This window comes from Palaemon carinicauda, chromosome 1, assembly GCF_036898095.1.
Source record: "Palaemon carinicauda isolate YSFRI2023 chromosome 1, ASM3689809v2, whole genome shotgun sequence".
Lineage (NCBI taxonomy): Eukaryota > Metazoa > Arthropoda > Malacostraca > Decapoda > Palaemonidae > Palaemon > Palaemon carinicauda.
The window spans coordinates 172,068,095-172,093,603 of NC_090725.1; the positions used below are offsets into that span (position 1 = coordinate 172,068,095).

Consider the following 25,509-nt stretch of genomic DNA (forward strand, 5'->3'; position numbering starts at 1 on the left):
TGATATTCTATGTATATGTAAAGCAGTCGGTGAACATTGCCATCCTTCTCATCCTTCTAAACCTAAAGTTTGTGAAGCAAAAAAGAAAATGTAATCAATAGCCACCAATTCATAAACCTCTGCACGGTCCTTAATAGCAGAGGTTGCATTTAAATTTAGTTTAGATTCAAATGCATTGGCTTTGCTGCCGACTTCAGTACATTTGTTGCGCAGTATTAGAGGCTGGAGGCAAAAGGAAAGTCAAGCTCCCCCAATTCCAACTCGAAGAAGTGGGTATATAATACCAGAAGAATAAAGATTTCTTAAAAACGGTGATAAATTTTTATTATACAATAGTGGGGAAGATTGTTCGGACAGAATTTTAGTTTTTTGCACAAAAGCTGGGCTAGATAACCTTGAGAAAAACAAGGAGTGGGTGTGTGACAGCACTTTTAAATGCAGCCCAGAAATATATACAGTATTACCAATTATTTACATTACATATTATTTAAAATATTAGCATGCCACGTATTTTTGTCGTGCTGCCTGGTAAATCTCAAGTAACTTACAGCAGACTGTTCAGTGCCTTGAAGGACTTATGCCCATCATTGCAACCTGAAACCTTAATGGTTGATTTTGAGAAAAAAAAAAAAAAACAGGTAAGAAGGTTTTTCCTAATATATTTCCAACAAGAAAAATAACACGTTGCTTATTTCAGGTAGCTAAGAACATTTATAGACACATTGGATCTCGGTTTAAAGTTGCATTATCAAACAGACGTAGAACTCAACATCAAAATGAAATGCTTCACTGCATAGCTTTTTTTCCTGTGCAAGATGTTATTGATTGTTTTCTCGAGTTATCAGATGATGATGAATTCCCCTAAGAATTAGTATCTTATTTCGAAACTCACTATATAGGAGGAGAACGGGTTAGAGGAGAGCGAAGACAAAGAGTGGAGCCTACTTTTCCTATAGAATTATGGAATATTTTCGAACAAACTAAGCATAATAGAAGCAGAACAAACAACAGCATAGAAGGCTACCGCAATGCAATGCAAAGCTCTATTACATGGAATTTGCAAACTTTTTAAATGATTGGATTTTTCTCTTTTTTATTTCATGTACAGTACTGTATGTTATTAGATAAAGAATTTGTTTTATGGATCGTCATTAAAGACATTTTTTAACTAATAAAGTATTTTTAAATGGTCTACGTATTTTTATTTGATCCTAAAAAAAATAAGAAAATAAGGAATAACTTGATTCCCTCATTTGTTGTTGAAAAGATATAAAAGGGACCTCAGAAACCAAACAGTCTGCATCACAATTACTTATTTACTTGATTCCCTCACTGGTTATTTAAAAGAGATGAAAAAAAAGTTGGGTATTTAAGAGATAAATCATTCTTTACGGCAAAATTGTCTTGTGGCGATTTTTCCTATTAGGTGAAATTTCCTGAGGCGAAAATTCCGGAGGGGAATTTTCCTACGTCAAACCGGTTTACAGTGAATTTCCCTAGATCCGCACATGACAAGGGGTATGCCTATCAATTATGCTGATCGTATTATAATTCAAAAGAACAACATGCTTAATACTATTACATTGTGACCAATTCAATAAATCTTTTACGAATATGATAAATCAGGGACAGGGTGGCTCAGTCTTCACTACTAATAAAATTAAGGCATGATCAGGTGTCCCAAGTGGAAATCCTTCCTCACTTTTTATAATGCCAGAGGAGTCAGTGTATACTAGGTCCCAGGAGTTACCAGATCTGTGACTAGCATCACTTACGATTTGAGAAACTAAATTCAACCACTTCCTATGGTGAGCATTCAAATCAATAACATAATTTTCTTGTATCTTATCCATAATGGCAAGAAGACAATTGAAACTATAAGCACCATGCCTGGATTCCAGTAGACCGAACACAAATAGTTATGCCTGCCACAAAATTTTATTACCTGAACCTCATAACATCCACATTCGTAGCAAGACTTATATGAAGGGCAGTAGTTTAATCCTAATATACACTGCCATTCCCCTTGTCCTAGGAATGGTATCCCGTGTAAAATTTATTGACTCCTTAAATCCAGTTATATGGATCTCAAATGAGTGCCTCATTAGGGAAACCAAAGTTACTGAGCATAAAAGTATATCATATTGACTGGACAAAACTGTAAGGTCTTGAACATTGACATACAGACCATGAATATTGCAATACAGTAAACAAAAGTGCTGAAGTCTAGGACATACTGGTACTGGATTTTGCTCAATATCTCCAGAAAGGATAAGAATTAAACGTAGTAAAAAAGATTCATCATACTTAAAAACAAAATTAAGAATAATGATAACAAAAACAATATGTACAGAAATATATATAAAGTGATTTAATACAACCCATAGAGTAAAGATCAAATCTCTGTTAAAATTGGTCAACGTGGCAGAGCTGACACACCATGCAAGGCTAAATACCCTCCAGGATTGCCACTTCAATTGAAGGAAGGACAGCTAGGATGGTTATGAAAATGAATACATGTAAGGAAGATAAAACGCAGATAAGGCAAAGACATCCCCTTGATAAACTAACAGGCATCCATGGCCCTTCTATTAAGCCTACCCAACACACCATTTCAAATCAAACTAGAGTAAGAGAAAACAGATAGAGTAGTGAAAGGCCATGGTTCAGAGACTACGGTACTATCCAAGACTAGAGAAGAATAGCTTGATTTTGGAATGTCGTTCTCCAAGAAGACTTGCTTACCATAGCTGATAAGTCTCTCTTGCCCTTACCAGTACGAAAGACCCACTGAACAATTAGTGAAGTAGTTAGCCCCTTGAGTGAAGAAGAATTGTTTTGGTTACCTCAGTGTTTTCAGGTGTATGAGGGCAGAGGAGAATGTGGAAAGAATATGAAAGATTATTCGGTGTATATGTAGGCAAAGGAAATATGAGCCATAGCCAGAGAGAGGGATCCAATGTAGTAATGTCTGGCGAGTTCAAGGATCCAGTGATTCTATAGCTGTAGTATCTCAATGGGTGGCTGGTGCCTTGGCCAACCTACTACACACACACACATGCATATATATGTATATATATATATGTGTATATATATATATGTATATATATATATATATATATATATATATATATAATATATATATATATATATATATATATATATATATATGTGTGTGTGTGTGTGTGTGTGTGAAGAATTTTTCTTCACTCTTCTTCCTTGTGTATTTAGGCTCTCTACTAATACTGTAGCAAACCCTTAAACATTCTCTCCTATATTGAGTTTTCTTTACCGAACCATCAGGAGAACTATTTTAAAAACTAACTAAACTTGTTGACAATAGTGTACGCCATGCTCGTGACGTCACAGCGTAGATACGCACAGTAAAAGCCTTAGCGGGCGTAAGGTGGTTCTTCCTAAAAGAAAGTGGGTTGAGATAAAATATTAAACTGGTTTTGAATATACAGTAATCTTAATGCTGCTGACTTGAAAACAGCTTTTATTTCTCAATACCAATTAAGGTTTGTTAATTTTAAGATGTATGCCCACCACACCAGCCCATTGCTAATTTATTATTTTAAACTCTTAATTTTTAGTAAGCCAGAATAGGTAGGATTCTTTTATATATATATAAACTCCCTTAGAGCAGCAAGAGTTCTCTAAGTATTTTGTGCAAAATCCTGCCTCCTATGCACTCCTTATAGCAATATATTGCCCTATCCTAAAGGCCCAAGATGGCACCTCCACTGGGTTCCCTGCGCTTAACGTCCGTCACCTGTTTTGAAAGGTGAAGCCAGGTGAGCCCCTGCGACCCTAACCTCCGGCCATTCGTACTCGAGCAGTGGCCGGCTGACCAACTTGGTCAGTAAATCTGTGCACCTCTGGCTCACCCCCCCCCCCCCCCCCCCGCCCTTCCCAAAACTAGACTCACACCAGAACCTGCGGCTGAAGATAGTGAAGGACACGAGCCTGGGAGTCCCTAATTGCCAAAAGTGAGGATTCTAGGGGTGAGCCAGTCAAGGGTGCAAAGTGCAAACTGTGCAACAATCAGGTCAACAGCCATTTGAGGACAAGGACTGTCTTACAAGGAGTGCAGGTACCAATACGTGGCCACTTAGTTATTCTCCAATTTTTAGCTTAGACTAATTCTAACTTAATTTAGGTTAACTGGCTATTACATATTTCGGGTTGTGTGCGGTGCGATTGTGTGTATATTTTTGTTGTATATCATTTTTGCTTTCGAGACTATCCATCTCGGGGTCATTGGACCACGTGTCTGTCCCAATTTCAATTATTAATTATTGCAGAAGACCACGAGTCTAATTAACCTTATTTTTCATTAATCTGCATTTCCTTTTGTTACATTTTGTGTTTGTTCAGATGTCCATTTACTTTAATGTAAATTTGTATAATAAATCAAGGTTAGGTTAATTAAACCTTGTCGTATTTATACTCCCTCATTTATTTGATTGTCTATTATGATTATTTAATCCCGGGACAGTATACCCGATATTTTGAAAGGAGTACTGTAAGCCTAAGTAAGTCTTAAGCGAGTTAGCGAGTGACTTATTATTGAATCTATCTGCTTCGAAGGTAAAGATCCATATCTTTAACTTATACTTTACTTTACATCATTGCTTCCATTTTTGTTTTGTCTCAATAATTACTTAACGTAATATTCCTGTCCAGCATCTTACTGGGGCCCCTGGTACGGAGTTGAAACAGAGCCGGAGAGTGTAGGTGACCTTAGACCTGACAAAGCTAGAGTAGGCCTTTAAATTACTTTTATTTCACGTGTGGAGTTCTCCGGCCTCTGGACTGAGTACAATTTCCCTTTTTTGCATTTAAGAATGATGGCCAGTGAACTACGACAGTAAAGTTATTAGCAGGGTGTTTGTGCCCTAAGTGTTAGTGCTCCTTATCCTCCCCTGTTGATCTTTAAGTAACTGACGTAGGGAGACTTTCTTGGAGCAACAAGTTCCCACTCAACAATTTATATTGAATAAAATCTCCACATGAGTGATCCTTCGAACCGGATCCTTTACTTTTTACTTATGAAGCATTAACGTAATTAATCAACTTGATTACGCATACAGTAACTCGCTATATCACTTACCCAAACGCACCAGCCAGTTTGTCGAATGTGTAAAGCCCAGAATCTAATTGGGAAGAGAGTTTTGTATTCATTATGATCTTTTTGTATCGACCATGTTTAAGGAAAGAACTGCGTAACCAGGTTAATTTGTTGCTTGAATGTTCTCTACAATTTATCGTAGGAACTTCGCTTTGTCTCGGATCTGTTCACCCACGTGTTGTGGTGGGTTCCGCTTATAACTAGAATGTTTTGCTACTTGAACTAAGGTTTTTGTGTTGTTCAGACGCCCCTGTTTACTGCTCAACAAGAGCACCGGTGTACTCGTTCTGTCAACTAATTTTGCTAATTTAACAACTAATTTGTAACATTTTGTACCTTGATTAATTTTCCTTTGTGTCGTTTACCTTCCCTAACCTTTCTAACTAACGTTCCCCGTATACCTAGCATGTGTCCTTGTCCTACAAATGAATTGGCGCAACATAATTTTAAGTCTTTTTACAAGTAACGTAGAAACTTAATTTCACCAAGTCCGTTTCATTCCACGTGTTTGTTCCGAGATGGCGGATCTTGTTTACAACCCAAACTAAAGGGTGCGTAATTCTTGTTTACAACCCAAACTAAGGGTGGGTAATTCTTGTTTACAACCCAAACTATAGGGTGCGTAATTGTTGTCTACCGTACGTAACTTAATGCGTGTATTTCCATTTAATTTCCTTTAGCCAGGAGATTCTTGTTTTTGCCATTTAGCGAGGATATTTTTGTTTTTGTCCTTTACCTTTAGCAAGGAGATTTGCTTTTACCTCCGTGTGAGGGAAATTTCATTTTTGTTTACCCTCTACGAGAGTGCACTTTAACAGTTAAGTCGTTACCTTGTGCGCCTATTTGCATTCGAATAGTTCAGCGGTCGCCTCAGTGCGCCCGCAATTGTGAAACCGTCACCACAACAGTGTCAGCCTCGACCTGTTATTTCAGCTTTTAACTTGAATTTTTGTCTCATAAGCCCACGTGCTTTATGATAATTTTTCATGCTCTTCATGAGTAGTTTTATCCCCAATTTATCGCCTTGTGTGTATATCATTCATTTTTGTAAAGTTTTTGTTACATGACCGAGCATCGTCTTCTTTGTTGGGCCCGGTAAGTTTGAATTTCAAGTAATTTCGTGATTTACATTTGTTTTTTTGTCCATTAAACTATTTTCTCCCATCATGAGTAACTTTAAATATTCAATTATCATGCTAATAAATTTGTAAAGTTTTATTTTCACGTTCTTTGGAAAGGTCAGATTTGCCTTTTGTTTTTCTTTACCGAATCCGTTCATCAAACGTTGTCAATCCAAGATGGTGGACTTCACCCATAACGTAAACATCCCTCCACCGCCTAAGGCGGAAACGCTCAGTCCCGAGGAGATTAACGCTCGGCTTAACGAACAGTTATTAACTTTCAACTTTGTTTGCGAGGACGCTGACTTAGCACTTCATGCTCTCACTTCAGTAGATTTTCTTAACACGGTTCCTGAAGCCGTGGGTCATTTTAAAACTGAAGTTGGTAAAGTAAGAGATGAAATTTGTAATTACAAGAATTTTTGGAGACGTCATTGCGACCATCCTATTGTCAAATTAAATTATCCACTGCTTGCTGCCTATTCAAGGAAAATTGAGATTGCTTTCAACAGCCTCATGGCTCATCCTAATTTAATAATTGAACCTAATCAGTCTTGTTCTTCTTCGAGGGCGACACCTTCAGTGACGCGTCCTGTTGTAAATGCCATTAACGGTCCTCTAATTGATACTTCAAGAACAATGCTAATAATTTTGCATCAGTTGCACCACCTGTTAAATCTTCAACTTTCAATACTGTGTTGCCAGCACAGCACACAATTAGTAAATTTGTGTCAGTCCCTCCTGCTCCATCCTCATTTCCATACGTACCTTAAGCCAGTGTTTAGTCGACCCCAAACCCCTTTGCCTGTACTGCCAGGAATAGCGCGTCCCGGAGAAAGAACCATTCACAGTCTCACCATGGACCCCCCTTGCGGTAGCGCAAATACCATCCAACTTGACTGTGTGCGTGAAGGCCAGTAAAGGCCTGTACCGGTAGATTCATTCATTAAACCTGTACCATCCCACGGACCAGTGCTCACGTTGCCTGATTGTCCTATCTTCAAGCCTGAAACTTCCGCTCCAACCTGCGTTGACGCTAAAACGTCCACGTCAGAATTTGAAACCCACTCTAAGAACGAGCCGTGTGTTTGCAACCTTAAAACTTTAGCAGTCAGAAAGGAAACTTTAGCACTGACGGCGGATTTAGCGAAGGTCACATGTAGATCTAGCATCGGAGCTTAGAGCCTGTTTACAATTCACCTTGCTTGAGGATCATGGTACCATGAACGTCATTCATTATTTTCATTCAGTTGTATATGGCGTTACCTTAAACTTTTATTATTTTTGCCAAGTCATAATGCAGCATTTTCCAGGTCAATCCCTTGCTTTAACTTCAAAGCGTAAATTTGATTTTTGCCTTGACAATTTGTCGTGTTACTACAATCTCCCTGACATCATTCAGCTCGTGCTGAATATAAGTTTTATTTTTAATGCTCCCCTTTCCAACATTTCCCTTTAAAGATGACATTCAAGTCTCTCGCCGTCAGAATTGCGATGTCCCCATGGATCTAGTTTGTCTCGGTTTGTCATTGAAGCTAGTGTCAGATAATTTTTCACCTTTTAACGCCGAGAAGGAAGTAGCTTTTCTCCCTTTCTCACTCGTTGAATGCGAAATATTCATTACGCCAGTCACTTTCTTTGCAAAATCATTTTATGTAAAATGTTGGATGTCAGACCGGGTCTGGGATTCACCCCCATAATTTTGAATTTGTCATTAGCCAGACTTGTTGCCAAACACGACTGTTATTGGCTCACGTTTTTCTTCCGCTATCCTTACTCCTTGGGTGGGAAGAATTGAGTACTTTTAATCATTTGATTACCATTGCATCGTACATTTAAAGTTAACACGGATCATTTACATATCTTAACACTTCCGTGAAGCATTGACTGTGGGTTCAATTTTCCCCAAATTCACGTTCGTGACTAACTTTAACTCAATTGATTTTGATTAAGGCTAACAGCGTTTTGTTAACTTTAAATGGACGTTAATGTGAAGAACGACTTCACTCACTTGTTCATCCAGTAAGTTTATCTCGCACGTACTAACAAGTAGTTGAATCACTTTTGCCGGAACTAAACCCTCTCTCCCTTTTTTCTCTCTTTTATCCCCAGGGTGTGAAGAATTTTTCTTCACTCTTCTTCCTTTTGTATTTAGGCTCTCTACTAATACTGTAGCTACCCCTTAAACATTCTCTCCTACATTAAGTTTTCTTTACCGAACCATCAGGAGAACTATTTTAAAAACTAACTAAACTTGTTGACAATAGTGTACGCCATGCTCGTGACGTCACAGCTTAGATACGCACCGCAAAAGCCTTAGTGGGCGTAAGGTGGTTCTTTCCTAAAACTACTTGGGTCGAGATAATATATTAAACTGGTTTTGAATATACAGTAATCTTAATGCTGCTGACTTGAAAACAGCTTTTATTTCTCAATACCAATTAAGGTTTGTTAATTTTAAGATGTATGCTCATCACACCAGCCCATTGCTAATTTATTATTTAAACTCTTAATTTTTAGTAAGCCAGAATAGGTAGGATTCTTGTATCTCCCTTAGAGCAGCAAGAGTTCTCTAAGTATTTTTTGCAAAATCCTGCCTCCTATGCACTTCTTACAGCAATATATTGCCCTGTCCTAAAGTCCCGAAATGGCACCTCCACAGGGTTCCCTGCGCTCAACGTCTGTCACCTGTTTTGAAAGGATAAGGCAGGTGAGCCCGTGCGACCTTAACCTACGGCCATTCGTACTCGAGCAGTAACCGACTGACCAACTTGGTCAGTAAATCTGTGCACCTCTGGCTCACCCCCCGCTCTTCCCAAAACTAGACTCACACCAGAACCTGCGGCTGAAGATAGTGAAGGACACGAGCCAGGGAGTCCCTAATTGCCAAAAGTGAGGATTCTAGGGGTGAGCCAGTCAAGGGTGCAAAGTGCAAACTGTGCAACGACCAGGTCAACAGCCATTTGAGAACAAGGACAGTCTTCCAAGGAGTACAGGTAGCAATACGTGGAGATTTAGTTACTCCCCAATTTTTAGCATAGACTAATTCTAACTTAATTTAGGTTAACTGGCTATTACATATTTCGGGTTGTGTGCGGTGCAATTGTGTGTATATTTATGTTGTATATCATTTTTGCTTTCGAGACTAGCCGTCTCGGGGTCACTGGGCCACGTGTCTGTCCCAATTTCAATTATTAATGATTGCAGAAGACCACAGTCTAATCAATCATATTTTTCATTAATCTGCATTTCCTTTCGTCACATTTTGTGTTTGTTCAGATTTCCGTTTACTTTAATGTAAATTTGTATAATAAATCAAGGTTAGGTTAATTAAACCTTGTCGTATTTATACTCCCTCATTTATTTGATTATCTATTATGATTATTTAATCCCGGGACAGTATACCCGATATTTTGAAAGGAGTAAGCCTAAGTAAGTCTTGAGTGAGTTAGCGAGTGACTTATGATTGAATCTATCTGCTTCGAAGGTAAAGATCCATATCTTTAACTTTTACTTTACTTTACATCATTGCTCCCATTTTTGTTTTGTCTCAATAATTACTTAACGTAATATTCCTGTCCAGCATCTCACTGGGGCCCCTGGGACGGAGTCAAAACAGAGCCTGAGAGTGTAGATGACCTTAGACCTGACAAAGCTAGAGTAGGACATTATATTACTTTTATTTCACGTGTGGAATTCTCCGGCCTCTGGACAGAGTACAATTTCCGTATTTTGCATTTAAGAGTGATGGTTAGTGAACTACGTCAGTAAAGTTATTAGCAGGGTGTTTGTGACCTCAGTGTTAGCGCTCCTTATCCTCCTCTGTTCATCTTAAGTAACTGACGTAGAGACACTTTCCTGGAGCAACATGTTCCCACTCAACAATCTAAATTAAATAAAATCTCCACAATATATATATATATATATATATATATATATGTATGTATGTATATGTGTAAATATGCATATGTTTATATATAATACACACACATACACGCACACACATATATATACATATATAGTGTATATATATATATATATATATATATATATATATATATATATATATATATATATATATATATATATATATATATATATATATATATATATATGTGCGTGTGTGTGTGTATTATATATATACACATATGAGCATATTTACACACATGCACACACACACACACACATATATATATATATATATATATGTATATGTGCATGTGTGTGTAGTAGGTTGGCCAAGGCACCAGCCACCCATTGGGAGAGAGAGAGAGAGAGAGAGAGAGAGAGAGAGAGAGAGAGAGAGAGAGAGAGAGATGATTTTTGATAGAGTAATATTAGGGTAAGCAAAAAAGAAAGTAATATTATACATACTCTTTTCTAGTATGAAGAGGAGTTCCTGGAGTTGCAGAAATCTATCCCAGTCATGGGTTCCAGTGGGAAGGAGACGTAAAGCATATTCGGCAATTAAAATCCCACCTAGCCAGGAAGCAGCAGTCTTATTAATTGTCGTGAGGAATAACGATCCACCTGGCTGTAAGAAAGAAATTGTTTATAATCTTAAAGTAATTTTTGACTGAGATTGAATAAATTATTTGCCTATTCTTCCTTTTTTTTTACAGGCTAACTGTAACCTTTCAAATGTAATCTGTTAAATTTGAGAAAAATCCAATTAATTTTTAGGGTTACTAACGATTATTGCTGGTTACAATGGATTATTTCTAGCTTAAAATAAGACTAAAAAAGTGTTAAGTACCTAACAGATTGGTTTGCTTCAATTATAAAAGAAAATATTTCAGAAAACGAATCATTTTACATAACATATGAAATATGTCCAGAACAATAAAATATTACGCATCAACTATTATGTGATGATCCTTAAGACTTTAGGCTTTGTGATTACTACTGTACTTACACTGCATTCCTTTCTGTCAGATAAAATAATAGCAAATAAAATTTCCTTCCTAGAAACAAACCATTGTTTTAGTATTCCAATTTGAAGACTACAAACTGGCAAATAGGAAACAGTAATGATACAAGTCTTACTGAGTTAAAATTATATAATTATTGTCATCATTTGTCCAAATGCACTAATACATAACACCAAACAATTTTCTAAAATATCTCATCTGCCATCTCTTCATTTTGAGCAACTTACTCATTGATTCCTCGTTACATTATACATATATGCACACACAAACATACATACATACATACACACACACACACACACATATATATATATATATATATATATATATATATATATATATATATATATATATATGTATATATATAGAATTCCTCTCTCTGGTTACCGCTCACTTCCCCTGTGTCTACACATACACAGATTAGTCTGGACTATTCTTCACACATTCTCCTGCACTGTAATTGTTCAGTGGCTACTTTCCTCTTGGTAAGGGTAGAAGAGATTCTTTAGCTACGGTAAGTAGCTCTTCGAGGAGAAGGACACTCCAAAATCAAACCATTGTTCTCTAGTCTTGGGCGGTGCCATAGCCTCTGTGTCATGGTCTTCCGCTGTCTTGGGTTAGAGATCGCTTGCTTGAGGGTGCACTCGGGTACACTATTCTATCTTTTTTTCTCTTCCTCTTGTTATTTTGAAGTTTTTATCCTCTAGTTATTATCAAGTTTTTATAGTTTATACATGAAAGAGTTATTTTATTGTTAATATTGTTCTTAAACTTATTGTAGCTTTGCTTATTATTATTATTATTATTATTATCAATATATATATATATATATATATATATATATATATATATATATATATATATATATATATATATAGTAGAATGATCCTTAAGTGCTGCTCTGACTATGTGCTATGGAAATTTTGATACCATCATAAAAGAAATATACACTGGTAAATTACTAAACTGCGACTGCTAAATTGTAAACACCAGGCAAAATTCAGAAACCGCATGCCATTACCACACAGTATATAAGCTGCTGTAAAGTTAGGTTGCTCCAAAAGCTGTAAGGTTTCTCCAAAACCTACAGACAGAGTAGGTCAGTTCACCTCTGAGCCAAAATTCAAACCAGTCCGCGCATGACGTATCTCAGGCGATAGGCGGCTAGGGCTTCCCTTAATAGTCAGCAGTAGAAGCTGAGGGCATCAACTCGTTTGTGTAAGCGAGTGATAATGAAGTCTTACGGTTTTAATACAGAATTTCGTGAACTCCTACATATAATATACATGAAGAAAAAAAGAACTAATGGGTTAATGCCTGTAAGAGAGCAATAACATGAATACAGATTATGCCTGAATATGCAGCTTACACTTTGAAATCTCTAATATGGGTTAATAGGAATACCTCTCCTAAAAAGGTTACAGCGATTGGAAGTTAAGGCAAAACCAAAACATCATTTTCATGCATCAGGTAAGACGAGTTTCTTTTTATGATCATAGATGAAAGAATGGTAGTTGATATAATTTAATGGAATATTCATTACGCTATATAATATCATCATAGTGCAATGTTCAATGACCCCTTCATAATTGGAATGTATTTCACTGCAAAGAATACCCTCAGTACGAAGAAATTTAAATAGACAATGATAACACTAGTATGTAATACCATTGTATTCAGCTATTGTAAAGTTTGTTCAATCAAATTATTATTACTTACTAAGTTACAACCGTAGTTGGAAAAGTAGGATGCCATAAGCCCAGGGGCCCCAACAGGGAAAATAGCCCAGTGAGGAAAGGAAATAAGGAAAAAATATTTTAAAAACTGTAACAACATTAAAGTAAATAATTCCTATATAAACTATAAAAACTTTAACAAAACAAGAGGAAGAAAATTAGATAGAATAGTGTGCCCGAGTGTACCCTCAAGCAAGAGAACTCTAACCCATGACAGTGGAAGACCGTGGTACAGAGGCTATGGCAGTCCCCAAGACTAGAGAACAATGGTTTGATTTTGGAGTGTCCTTCTCCTAGAAGAGCTTCTTACCTCATTCATTTCTTTGTATGTTGAAAAACATCAGTTAGTAATCCAGTGGTACTCATAAAGGATACCTTCTGTATAATTAATTGTAACCTAGGATATCAGATTGGGTCTTTTAAGCTTTTGGTATTTAGGAATCCAAGTATCTTTGGAATTTAAATCCCATGAGAATATATACTGCACTTGTGTTACCCCACCTGGAAAAACTACAACCAGCTTAAATTTTAACCTTTTTCCTCCTAATTCCTTGATTGTTGTGTCAAACCACACCCTTAATATCATATTCTCTCTACGTTTCTTCGATAGAGGTTATTTTCATATTACAGGCAAGGCTTAGGTCGCCAACACGGAAACTATGAACCGAGAATAGAGGACAGAAGAGACTTATTCAAGATATTGAGTTTTCTTTTATTTTGGATGAAGAGCCAGAAAATCATGAGGAACAAACTTCACCTGTTACTTGGGAGAACTTGCAAAATGAGTTATTAGATACAAAGCGGCAAAGAGATCCTCTTCCTCTTAAAAAAAAAAAAAAAAATGGAAAAAAACAGAATTACACAAAAAAGTGAATGTGGCCACTATCAATGCTATTCCTATAGCAAGGCGTAATTAGTCAATATTTTTCCTCTCCAAAAACTGATAAAATTTTAAATGGTGTCCCTGTAAAACGCTGGTTAGAAGACGATATCAGTCGGATAGTGACCCAGGGATGCTTAAGTCCAAAGGCATGTCAGTATTTGCACAATGCAGTCAAATTTCAAAATTGCATCGTTGGATATAAAGAATTAAAGATGAGCAAAGCATATTAATTTCCATTTTACAATTACTAGAGCACAAAGCAAAATCTGAGTGAATGGGATGTGTGTGTTATCATTTGATGACATGATTGTTGCTCATGAAAAGAAATACGACAAGGGAACAGACACCCTACTCTTATAATAGAAAAGTTGACCGTATAGTGTTAAGAGATCAGTTAGGTCTTGGAAATGGATCATATATTATGATTTTAATTGTACTATGAGGAAAGATATTTAGTTTGAAATAAAATAATAAATAGAAGCAATAGTATTTCCAGTTATTATTATTATTATTATTATCATTATTATTATTATTACTAGCCAAACTACAACCCTAGTTTGAAAAGGGAGATGCTATAAGCACAAGGGCTCCAACAGGTAAAAATAGCCCAGTGAGGAAAGGAAACAAGGAAATAAATAAATGATAAGAACAAATTAACAATAAATCATTCTAAAAACAGTAACAATGTCAAAACAGATATGTCATTTATAAACTATTAACGTCAAAACAGATATGTCATATATAAACTATAAAACGACTCATGTCAGCCTGGTCAAAATAAAAACATTTGCCGCAACTTTGAACTTTTGAAATTCAACTGATTAAACCACCCGATTAGGAAGATCATTCCACAACTTGGTCATAGCTGGAATAAAACTTCTAGACTACTGTGTAGTATTGAGTCTCATGATGGAGAAGACCTGGCAATTAGAATTAACTGCCTGCCTAGTATTACGAACAGGATAGAATTGTCCAGGGAGATCTGAATGTAAAGGATGGTCAGAGTTATGAAAAATCTTATGCAACATGCATAATGAGCTAATTGAACGACAGTGCCAAAGATTAATATCTAGATCAGGAATAAGAAATTTAACAGACCGTAAGTTTCTATCCAACAAATTAAGATGAGAATCAGCAGCTGAACACCAGAAAGGAGATCTATACTCAAAAAAAGGTAGAATGAAAGAATTAAAACACTTCTTCAGAATAGATTGATTTCCAAAAATCTTAAGACTTTCTCAATAAGCCAATATTTTTCTCAAAAGTATATATGCTATTGAGAATCACACCTAAAATTTTAAAAGTCATACAAATTTAAAGAAACATTATCAATACTGAGATCCGGATGTTGAGGAGCCACCCTCCTTGATCTACTTACAATCATACTTTGAGTTTTGTTAGGATTCAACTTCATACCCCATAATTCGCACCATGCACAAATTTTAGCTAGATCTCTATTAAGGGATTCACCAACCCTAGATCTACATTCAGGGGATGGAATTGATGCAAAGAGAGTAGCATCATCTGCATATGCAACAAGCTTGTTTTCTAGGCCAAACCACATGTCATGTGCATATAGTATGAAAAGTAATGGGCCAAGAACACTACCCTGTGGAACACCGGATATCACATTCCTATACTCACAACGGTGCCCATCAACAACAACTCTTTGAGATCTATTACTTAAAAAATCAATAATAATGTTAAGAAACGACCTACCCACTCACAACTGTTTGAGTTTGAAAACCAGGGCCTCATGATTAACACGGTCAAAGGCAGCACTAAAATCAAGGCCAATCATACGGCCTTCCTGACCACGATCAAGGGATTTCTGTACACCATTGTAGATTGTAAGAAGGGCATCACATGCTCCAAGGCCTTTACGAAAATCAAATTGCAAACTAGGGAATAGATGAATACCTTCAGCAAACCTACTAAGGCGTTTTGCCAGAAGACGTTCAAAAACTTTAGATAATATGGGAGTTATGGAAATTGGGCGGTAATCAGTTGGACTTGAGCTACCACAAACACATTTACATAGAGGAGTAACATTACCATTTCTCCAAGAGGTGGTAAAAGCTCCTCTTCTTGCTAACTTGCACAAAATAACAGATAACTTTGGAGCTAAGAAATCTGGGTCTACACCTCCATAAGCATCAAGGTCCATCAAGAGAGTTTTAATTTCACGAGATCGAAAAGCTAAACTAGTTAGTTTAGCCTCAGGAAAACAAGAATGAGGAAGTTCAAGTTTTTCATTACTCTGTTTACTGTCAAAAACATCAGCCAAAAGAGTTGCCTTTTCCTTCGGACAGTGAGTGACTGAGCCATCTGGTTTAAGTAAAGGAGGAACTGTTGTATCTACAACAAAGAGTGCAGATTGAAGGGTAGACCATCATTTATGTTCCTGAGTTGTACCAGAATGGGGTTTCTTTTATGGTTAAATTGTATTCCTTTTAAGTTGAGGTATAGGGTCTTCATACTATAAATGTTAAACTGTGGCAAAATTTTGGCGCAACAATAGATAAACCTTTTGCAAATCCTTCTGCTTCTGATACAGATATCCATGTATTTGCAGATGTTTTACATTTAATTTAGTTATTTAATAATAAAAGGTTTTATTTTGGATGATAATGCAAATATGTCCAAGAAATCATCAACCAAATTTTACATGATTTAAAAACAATGTATTATTATTATTATTATTATTATTATCATTATTACTTGCTGAGCTACAACCCTAGTTGGAAAAGCAAGATGCCATAAGCCAAAGCGCTTCAATAGGGAAAATAGCACAGTGAGGAAAGGAAATAGGGAAATAAATACACAATATAAGAAGTGATGAACAATTAAGATTAAATATTCTAAAAGCATTAACAACATTAAAACTGATATTTCATATAATTATAAACCATTTGCTGCAAGTTTGAACTTTTGAAGTTCTACCGATTAAACTACCCGATTAGGAAGATCATTCCACAGATTGGTCACAGATGGAAAAAACTTCTAAATTACTCTGTAGATTGGGCCTCATGATGGAGAAGGCCTGACTATTAGAATTAACTGCATAGCTAGTATTATGAGCAGGATGGCATTGTCCGGGAAGATCTGAATGTGAAGGATACTTTGAATTATAAAAAATCTTATGCAACATGCATAATGAACTAATAGAACGATGATGTCAGAGATCAATATCTAGATCAGGAATAAGAAATTTAATAGATCGTAAGTTACTGTCCAACAAAATAAGATGAAAATCAGCAGCTAAAAACAAGGTAGAATGAAAGAATTAAAACACTTCAGAATAGATTGATCACCGAAAATCTTAAAAAACTTTCTCAATAAGCCAATTTTTTGTGTAATTGAAGAAGACACAGACCTAATGTGGTTCTCAAAAGTAAATTTGCTGTTGAGAATCACACCTAAAATTTTAAGTCATACAAAGTTAAATAAGCATTATCAATGCTGAGATATGGATGTTAAGGAGCCACTGTCCGTTGCCTAGTTACAATCATACTTGAGTTTTGTTAGGATTCAACTTCATACCACATAATTTGTACCATGCACTAATTTTAGCTAGATCTCTATAAAAGGATTCAGCAATCCAAGATGTACATTCAGGAGGTGGATTTGGTGCAAAGATAGTAGCATCATCTGTATATGCAACAAACTTGTTTTCTAGGCCAAACCACATGTCATGTATATATAGTATGTGAAGTAATGGGCCAAGAACACTAACTACCCTGTGGAACACCGGATATCACTATGGTGCCCATCAACAACTCTTTGAGATCGATTACTTAAAAATTCAATAATAATGCTAAGAAACGACCCACCCACTCACAACTGTTTGAGTTTGAAAACAAGGGCCTCATGATTAACACTGTCAAAGGCAGCACTAAAATCAAGGCCAATCATAGCAACTTCCTGACCACAATCAAGGGATTTCTGTACAGCATTGGAGAATGTAAGAAGGGTATCAAGGCCTTTATGAAAATCAAATTGCGAGCTAGGGAACAGATGATTACCTTCAGCAAACCTATTAAGATGTTTTGCCAAAAGACATTAAAAAAAATTGATAATATAGGAGTCATGGAAATTGGGCAGTAATCAGTTGGACTTGAGCTACCACTAACACATTTACATAGTGAAGTAACATTACCAATTCTCCAACAAGTGCTAAAACTAAAAGCTCCTCTTCTTGTTAACTTGTGCAAAATAACAGATAACTTTGGAGCTAAGAAATCTGTAGTCTTTATAAAAAACAAAGAAAGAATATTAATTGGGTCTACACCTCCATAAGTATCAAGGTCCATCAACAGAGTTTTAATTTCATGAGATGGAAAAGCTAAACTAGTTAGTTTAACCTCAGGAAAACAGGAACGAGGAAGTTCGAGTTTTTCATTACTCTGCTTACTGTCAAACACATCAGCCAAAAAGGTTGCCCTTTCCTTTGGACCGTGCGTGACTGAGCCATCTGGTTTAAGTAAAGGAGGAACTGTTGCATCTACACTATGGAGTGCAGATTTAAGGGTAGTCCACCACTTATGTTCCTTATGGAGGAACATTACCAACTCTTCTACAAGTGCTAAAAGAACCTCTTCTTGATAAATTGCAGGAGATAATAAACAACTGGGGGCTAGAAAATCAGTGATCTTTATAAAAAAAATCAAAGGAAAAATACCACTAAGGTCTATACCTCCCTAAGCATCAAGATCCATCAAGTGTTTAAATTTCCCGGGACCAAAAAGTTAGTTTAATCTCAGAAAAAAAGAAATGAGAAAGATGTTTCTTATTTCTCTGCTTACGGTGAAACAGATCAGCCAAAAGAGTTACCCTTTGTTTTGAACAGTGAATGCCAGAGCCACCTGGTTCAAGTAATGGAGAAAGTGTTAAATCCATACCGAAGCATGCAAATTTAAAGGGAGCCCACCACTTATGTTTCTGAGTTGTACTAAAAATAAGTTTTTATTGTTAAATTTTGTATTCCTTTTTAGTTGAAGTATTAATTCTCTGACAAACAGCTCGTAGGTGAGTATAGTTATTTCAAGTCAAATATGATCTGTCACCTTTCCAAAGATGATAGGCCTCCAGCTTCTCCAAATAAACACGCCTGCAATCATCACTGAAACAGAGTCTATCTTTCACTCTGTATTTTAGGGCATGAAGAGAGATACACATATCAGTCATGTTGACTAGATTCTCATTCAAGAGAACAACAGGCTCAACACTTTTATACATTTGTGACCAGTTAAAATGCAAAAGACCACTCAAAAGGCCATTCCAGTCTGCTAGAGATTTTAAATATATCCTACTTGAGCATGACACAATTATAATTCTCTCACAAACTAATTCAGAGGCAGAGTCCAAAGCTCTTAAACCCGGGTGATCTTTAGGAGGAACAGAATTTAACAACTCTATGGTGAGTGTTGGAGTCACCAACAAGCAAAAAATAATATCATCTTTTCTTTATCTTAACAATAAACACATATACATACATATAAATACTATAAGGTATACGTAGGCTATACATAGACTTACACCCATGTATACTTACTTTAAGGGCTGGTTTCTGGGTCATATCTCGCATGGAACCCTACTAACTACAGCACCTACCAAATTATTTGTCGTATACATTCTTAGGTATTTTGCATATCATACTACGTAGTTTGGGTTTATTGCCAAATCCACATTATCAAAGCACTTACAGAACAATAAAGTCTTCATATTTTTTCATGAAAGCCTTAATATCTTCAGTCTTTCAGATGTCTAGTGGGAGCTTGTTATACAGTCCCGAGGCTGCATATTTGAAAGCTCTGGAACCTACATTAGATATATACTTCCTTCCAATAATTTGAAACCATCTGTAACTATTTTCGTGTCTACTAGATTTGTTGGTTACACGACATGTAGCCATTCTTAGATATTTTGGACGTGCGGTTATGACAACTTGATGGGGTATTGCACATATCTTAAACTATATTCTAGCTTTAATAAGCAGCTAGTATAATTAAATTAGCATGGGAGTAATCCTTTCTCGGGGTGGGACACCTTTTATCAGTTTTGCTCCCGTTTATTGTTTTGTAATTTCTAAACTTGCACTTTAGGTAGGTTGTAGTAAATGGATTTGCAGCAGTCAATCTTGGTAATAAAACAGTTAATCATAAGTTTCTTTACAGAATATTCATCCCAATACCTCTTTACAAAAGCATGTTTCTAAGATGATATCCAGCTGTTCTTACTACATTATTTTTTTGAGCACTGAAAGACAAGTTGCAGTCAAGAGATACTCCTGGGTCACGAACTTTACAGGATATTGTTATAAATGTTTATTTGGATATCACCTAAATCTTAGGCCTTTTTCCTGTTCAATCACCATAACCTTAGTTTTATTTTCGTTTAGTTTTCGTTGTTTAATTGACATCCATTCCCAAATACTGGTAAGAATTTGGTTTAAAATTTCAGCAGTATCATCAGTATCATTTATGGAGAAGTAAAATTGTGTATCATCTGAAAATAGTTTAAACTTCACTTCATGTCTCCGTAGTACATTTGATATACCAACAGTATCGATGCAAAATAAAATTTTGCCTAGTGCACATCGCTGGGGTAGTCCTTTGTTTATTGGTTCAAATAATAAGTTTCCAATTCGTACACAGTTGTTTGTGTCACTTAAAAGATCGATCTTCAATACTGATGTACTGTAAATCATTTAGTAGCAGTTCATACACAACTGTATCAAAAATAGGTTGGCCTGGGCATCATACACCCATTGAGAAACTACCACTAGAGAGTTACGGGGTCTTCTGTCTGGCCAGACAGTACTACATTGGATCCTTCTTTCTGGTTACGGTTCACTTTCCCTTTGCCTACACATACATATGGCCTATTCTTTACATCAGTGGTTCCCAACCTTCTTCCAGTGATGACCCCATTTTAGCTTTGCCATACTTTTGGCGACCCCACTCAAATATCAAGGCTATATTCTTTTTTTTTTTTTCAAATACAGAAATATAATTGACTAAGGTATAGCCTATTGTGTATAATTGAATAGCAAAAACCAAAAAATGCACTTATATATAATATAATTTCTTTATATAACACACACTGCATAATAAATTGTTATTGATATGAGTAACACAAGCATTATCTTGATAATAAACAGTGATGTTCCTCATGTGACGGGTGGAACTGCTTTTCCATCACCAGTATCTCAATCCGTAATGATGTTTACGATACAGCACGACGTAGTTCATCTTCAACATGGAAATTTGTTCTCAGCTTCGACTTTATTAAAAGTAAAGATGAAAAGGTCACCTCACATATATGTCGAAGAGGATGGCATAACATTTTAAGCATACCTTCAGCCAAATTTGGATATCAAAGTAACTGTTTTATCCTAAACTGAATCTCTATTAGGGAATCAAAGTTAGCTTGGGCAATGTCAGATCTAATAAGATCAATAAATTCCTATTGATATCTTTCAGGAAAATTTTCAACTGTTGCACCAAATGGTTTATTTGAGGTAAGGTATGGGATAACTGAGGCTTTTCTGGAAAATATTGGCTAAACTCCTCTTTTAAGGTTTCCAAAAAGTAGGATCAGTAAACTTTGAAAACTGTTTTTGAATGGAATATCAGTATCATTTTCTTCAACAAATGCATTTAATGTGGGAAACGTACAAATTCCTCTTTCTGAAGTGGAATATTAAGAGAATTCAAAACTGTGGTTTTTGCCCAATTATTCATATTACCTAAGAAACTTGAAAGTTCTGTTCTTCCTTGTCGAAATAAGAATTCTCTCACCTCAGTATTCAACTAAAATATATCTGCAATGGATTCCCTTTTGGTAGCTATCTTACTTCAGTTTGTAAGAGAACTTCATGCTTAGAATCAATTTCTATGACACACTTTAGTAAACAAGCGGTTGTTCAATACATTTGACTTTATGAAGTTAACTGCTTTAACAAATGATTAAGATATATGCAAAGAAGGGAAACAATTTAGTTTGAGTATGGTCATTCTATCCTTTCTTTTTTAGATCTATGTATATCACCTCAGGTCTGAATAGGGAAAGGTTTTGGTAAAGCCTATTGAATTCTTTTAATCCAATGATATCAGCCAAATCCTTTTAGATTATTACCATGTCTTTTCGACCCTAAGAAAATTGCTTGCCGACCCCCAATTGAAGGGTTGGGAACCCCTGCTTTACAGATTCTCTTCTGTCCTCATACACCTGACAACATTGAGATTACCAAACAATTCTTCTTCATCCAAGAGGTTAACTACTGAACTGTAATGGTTCAGTGGCTACATTCCTCTTGGTAAGGGTAGAAGAGACTCTTTAGCTATGGTAAGCAGTTTTTCTAGAAGGACACTCCAAAATCAAACCATTGTTCTCTACTCTTGGGTAGAGTCATAGCCTCTGTACCATGGTCTTCCACTATCTTGGGTTAGAGTTCTCTTGCTTGAGGGTACACTTGGGCACACTATTCTATCTAATTTCTCTTCCTCTTGTTTTATTAAAGTTTTCAATGTTTATACTGTTCTCAAAATATTTTATTTTCCCTTGTTTCCTTTCCTCACTGGGCTATTTTCCCCGTTGGGCCCCTGGGCTTATAGCATCCTGCTTTTCCAAATAGGGTTGCAGCTTAGCATGTAATAATAATAATGATAATAAAAACAGCAGCAAGATCGAGTAATATCAAAATACCATATTTCTTCTCATTTATCATTTCCAGCTCATCATTTATAACAGAGCAAATAGATGTCTCCCTAGGGTATAATTTTTTGTAAGCAGACTGATTCTGGCAATGCTTCTACTTTTTTCTAAGTGACTAATTAGTTGTTCAAGAATTACATATTCTAGAACTTTTGCTATAAAAGGATAGATAATCTAAAGTATTTTTTCAAAACCAGTGTAACTTTAGCCATTTTCTCAGATTTGGGTAACACACACTCACCGATACTTGTATTTACTATGCTTGTAATTATATCGGCAGGAGTAGAAAAGTTTCTTCCTCCCATTATTTTGGATATTAGCATCAAATCAAGTGCACAGTTCTTTTTTTTTTCTTCTTTTTTTCTTTTTTTGATAATTCTGGTGACTCTTCTGTTGTATTATTGAATGTCATTAGTTTCATCTGTGTATCTGGTGTTGCACTAATCTGACATTGGATATTTGTAAATAACCTAACTATATTTTCTATTCGGCTTTTAAAGAACTCTAGACATTTACTATACAGGTCTTAGTTGCTGTACACCTAGTAGCCTTTTTTCATTTACATTTCCCCTTACATCATTTAGGAGACGGTATAACTTATTTATGTCTGTTGCTCCTTCCCGGATATTTCTCTTATTGTATTCGTTTTTGCTTAATAGGTAATTATACCGGCACATTACGGTTTTCTATTCTACCCATATACTTTCAGTTTTCAACCAATTCTACTTTCTTTCTTTACATCTTTTTTCTCTGTTTTTCTTTAATGTCTCCCCATCAAACAACAGTGATTGGTCTTTAACAATTACAGTCTTTTCCATCAATGGACACATGGTCCCATATTCACTTTTACTCACACTATTATTTATGGTTATGACAGTCAACACACAGAAAGCCCAACAAACGGTGGTTATCGTGACCACAAGGAATATTGATGGCATAGTTTAGTTTCTTTACAACTCCAGCAATATATACACAAGGAGGGAGGTTTGATTGATGTTGAAAGCTTATTTTCTTCACCACTGCGTGTTTCTGTAAAGGTAATCTAAAAGTAATAAGTTTGTGCACTGGAGAGATAGTGCACTCCCCTTACACATTTATATCAGATACAATAATATTTATTCCATCTTTTCAAACTAGTCCATCAATACACAGTTAATGTAGCTGCACAACCAACGTTATTAACCAATTGATATGATTTTAATAACACCCTAGATGCTGAAGCATCAGGATTTCATGTGTCATCCATCCAAAGATTGAAGTCTCCACAGATGATTAATTCAATTATTTTAATGACAATCATGTCAATGAGTATAGGATACTATACTCAAGTCTTCGAAAAAGATATTAGTCTTTGTTCTCGGCTTGTAAACTGTTACAATAGATATGGTTTTGTTTGTAATATTTATTTCTATATAATAAAAACTTGTTATACTAGTTCTTTTTATCATCTTGAGATTAGAATAGCCTTTGTGAATGAAGAGCCCAACCGCCACCCCCTCTCAGAATATGAAAGACAGCATGTGTGTGTGTGTGTGTGTGTATGTGTGTGGGTCATTTTCAGCAATCTTAGCTTGGTCAATGTCACTTAACCATGTTTCAGATAATGCCAATATGTTGAAATATTTCTCATCTATCAATTCCGGAATTTGAATAGTTTTATTACCAACAGATGGAATATTTGCATAGTCACAGTTTATGACAGACATAGCATCCATGGTCTGTATTTTCTGCTAATCTCTTCCATTCCAAATCCTAAGCTTTGCAATTTCTTGAATTCACTATATGATCATCTGGTTTGTTTAACTTAACTATTGTTAGTTACATTCCTCAGTGGAGTGGTATCCTGAACATTTCCCGTACACTTTATCATCAGTCTTGGACGTGCAATCAATCTTTTTCAAAATGTCCATACCTTTGACAGTGATAGCAGGTGATCACGTGGTACCTATCAAGTATAAGTACCATATCACAAGATACCTTGTCATTATTATCCTTAATAGCCCTCTGAAGTCCAGGATCCCAGTACTTTCCTTGAATAACAGACCGTTCTTCTGTTTCAAGTTTTGAATCTGGTCTAGGCAGCAATTTCTTTGAATCAAACCATTTAGTACATCATCATCATTATAGTACACATTGCATATAATTATTTTCCTTGTTTAGGTGTCGATTTCAATATTGTTTACTGCTTCATCTCTGAACTTTTTATTTGCGAATCATATTAAGAATTGGTATTATATATATATATATATATATATATATATATATATATATATATATATATATATAGCATAGAGTAAAATCTTACAATAAAGGACACGGTTATAATGGATTTCAGATATAACATACCAAATCTGGATGGTAAAATCATGGTCTTTCCTAATATTTGATTGCTAATCTTATGTTTAACATACGTTATTTTATACACATATTAACTATGGGGTTTTATGCATATTACTGTATACAGAATACTACGGCCTTCTCACCAACATATTTATCATGTTTATCCATGTTTTATGTATTCTGCTGTTATGTTTTACATAAGTATAAGAAACACAATCCTCGGTCAGACTTGACCAGGTGGATGTGCGTAGGTTGGCTACCCGACCCAGTCGCTACACTTCCGTCTACATACTTCTACACTTCTATGTAGTGTGAGTCTCCCAAGCAATAAACAAGACAGAAAGCCTAAGCAATAAACAAGACAGTACTCAATTGCCTGTCATTCACTGTCCTCACAACTGGTGACCTCCCAGGTTGGACAGTTACTTTGCAGTATTTGCTACGCTATTAATGGACTCACTAAGGCAGCATTACCTTCAGAAAGCCTTTTTAACTGAACCATACAACATCTAGGTTAGGCATTCTGAAAGTTCGTTCCCTTCTTGGGTCGACATCGACACCACTAACAGACTAATTATGGCGCAAATCAACTTTGCGTTCTGGTGTCTTCTCAGGTGGTTTGGCCATGTCATTCACAACACGAAGT

General features: G+C 35.9%; 1 protein-coding gene across 1 annotated transcript in view; it reads right to left on the reverse strand.

Annotated features, from left to right (window-relative positions):
* The window catches only part of Coq3 (ubiquinone biosynthesis protein COQ3, mitochondrial), a 671,041-nt gene that overhangs the window by 43,296 nt on the left and 602,236 nt on the right, over positions 1–25,509 (reverse strand). Inside the window, exon 6 of the mRNA XM_068386252.1 lies at positions 10,630–10,789. Within this exon, the coding sequence (XP_068242353.1) occupies positions 10,630–10,789 (160 nt within the window). The remainder of the gene's footprint in view (positions 1–10,629; positions 10,790–25,509) is intronic.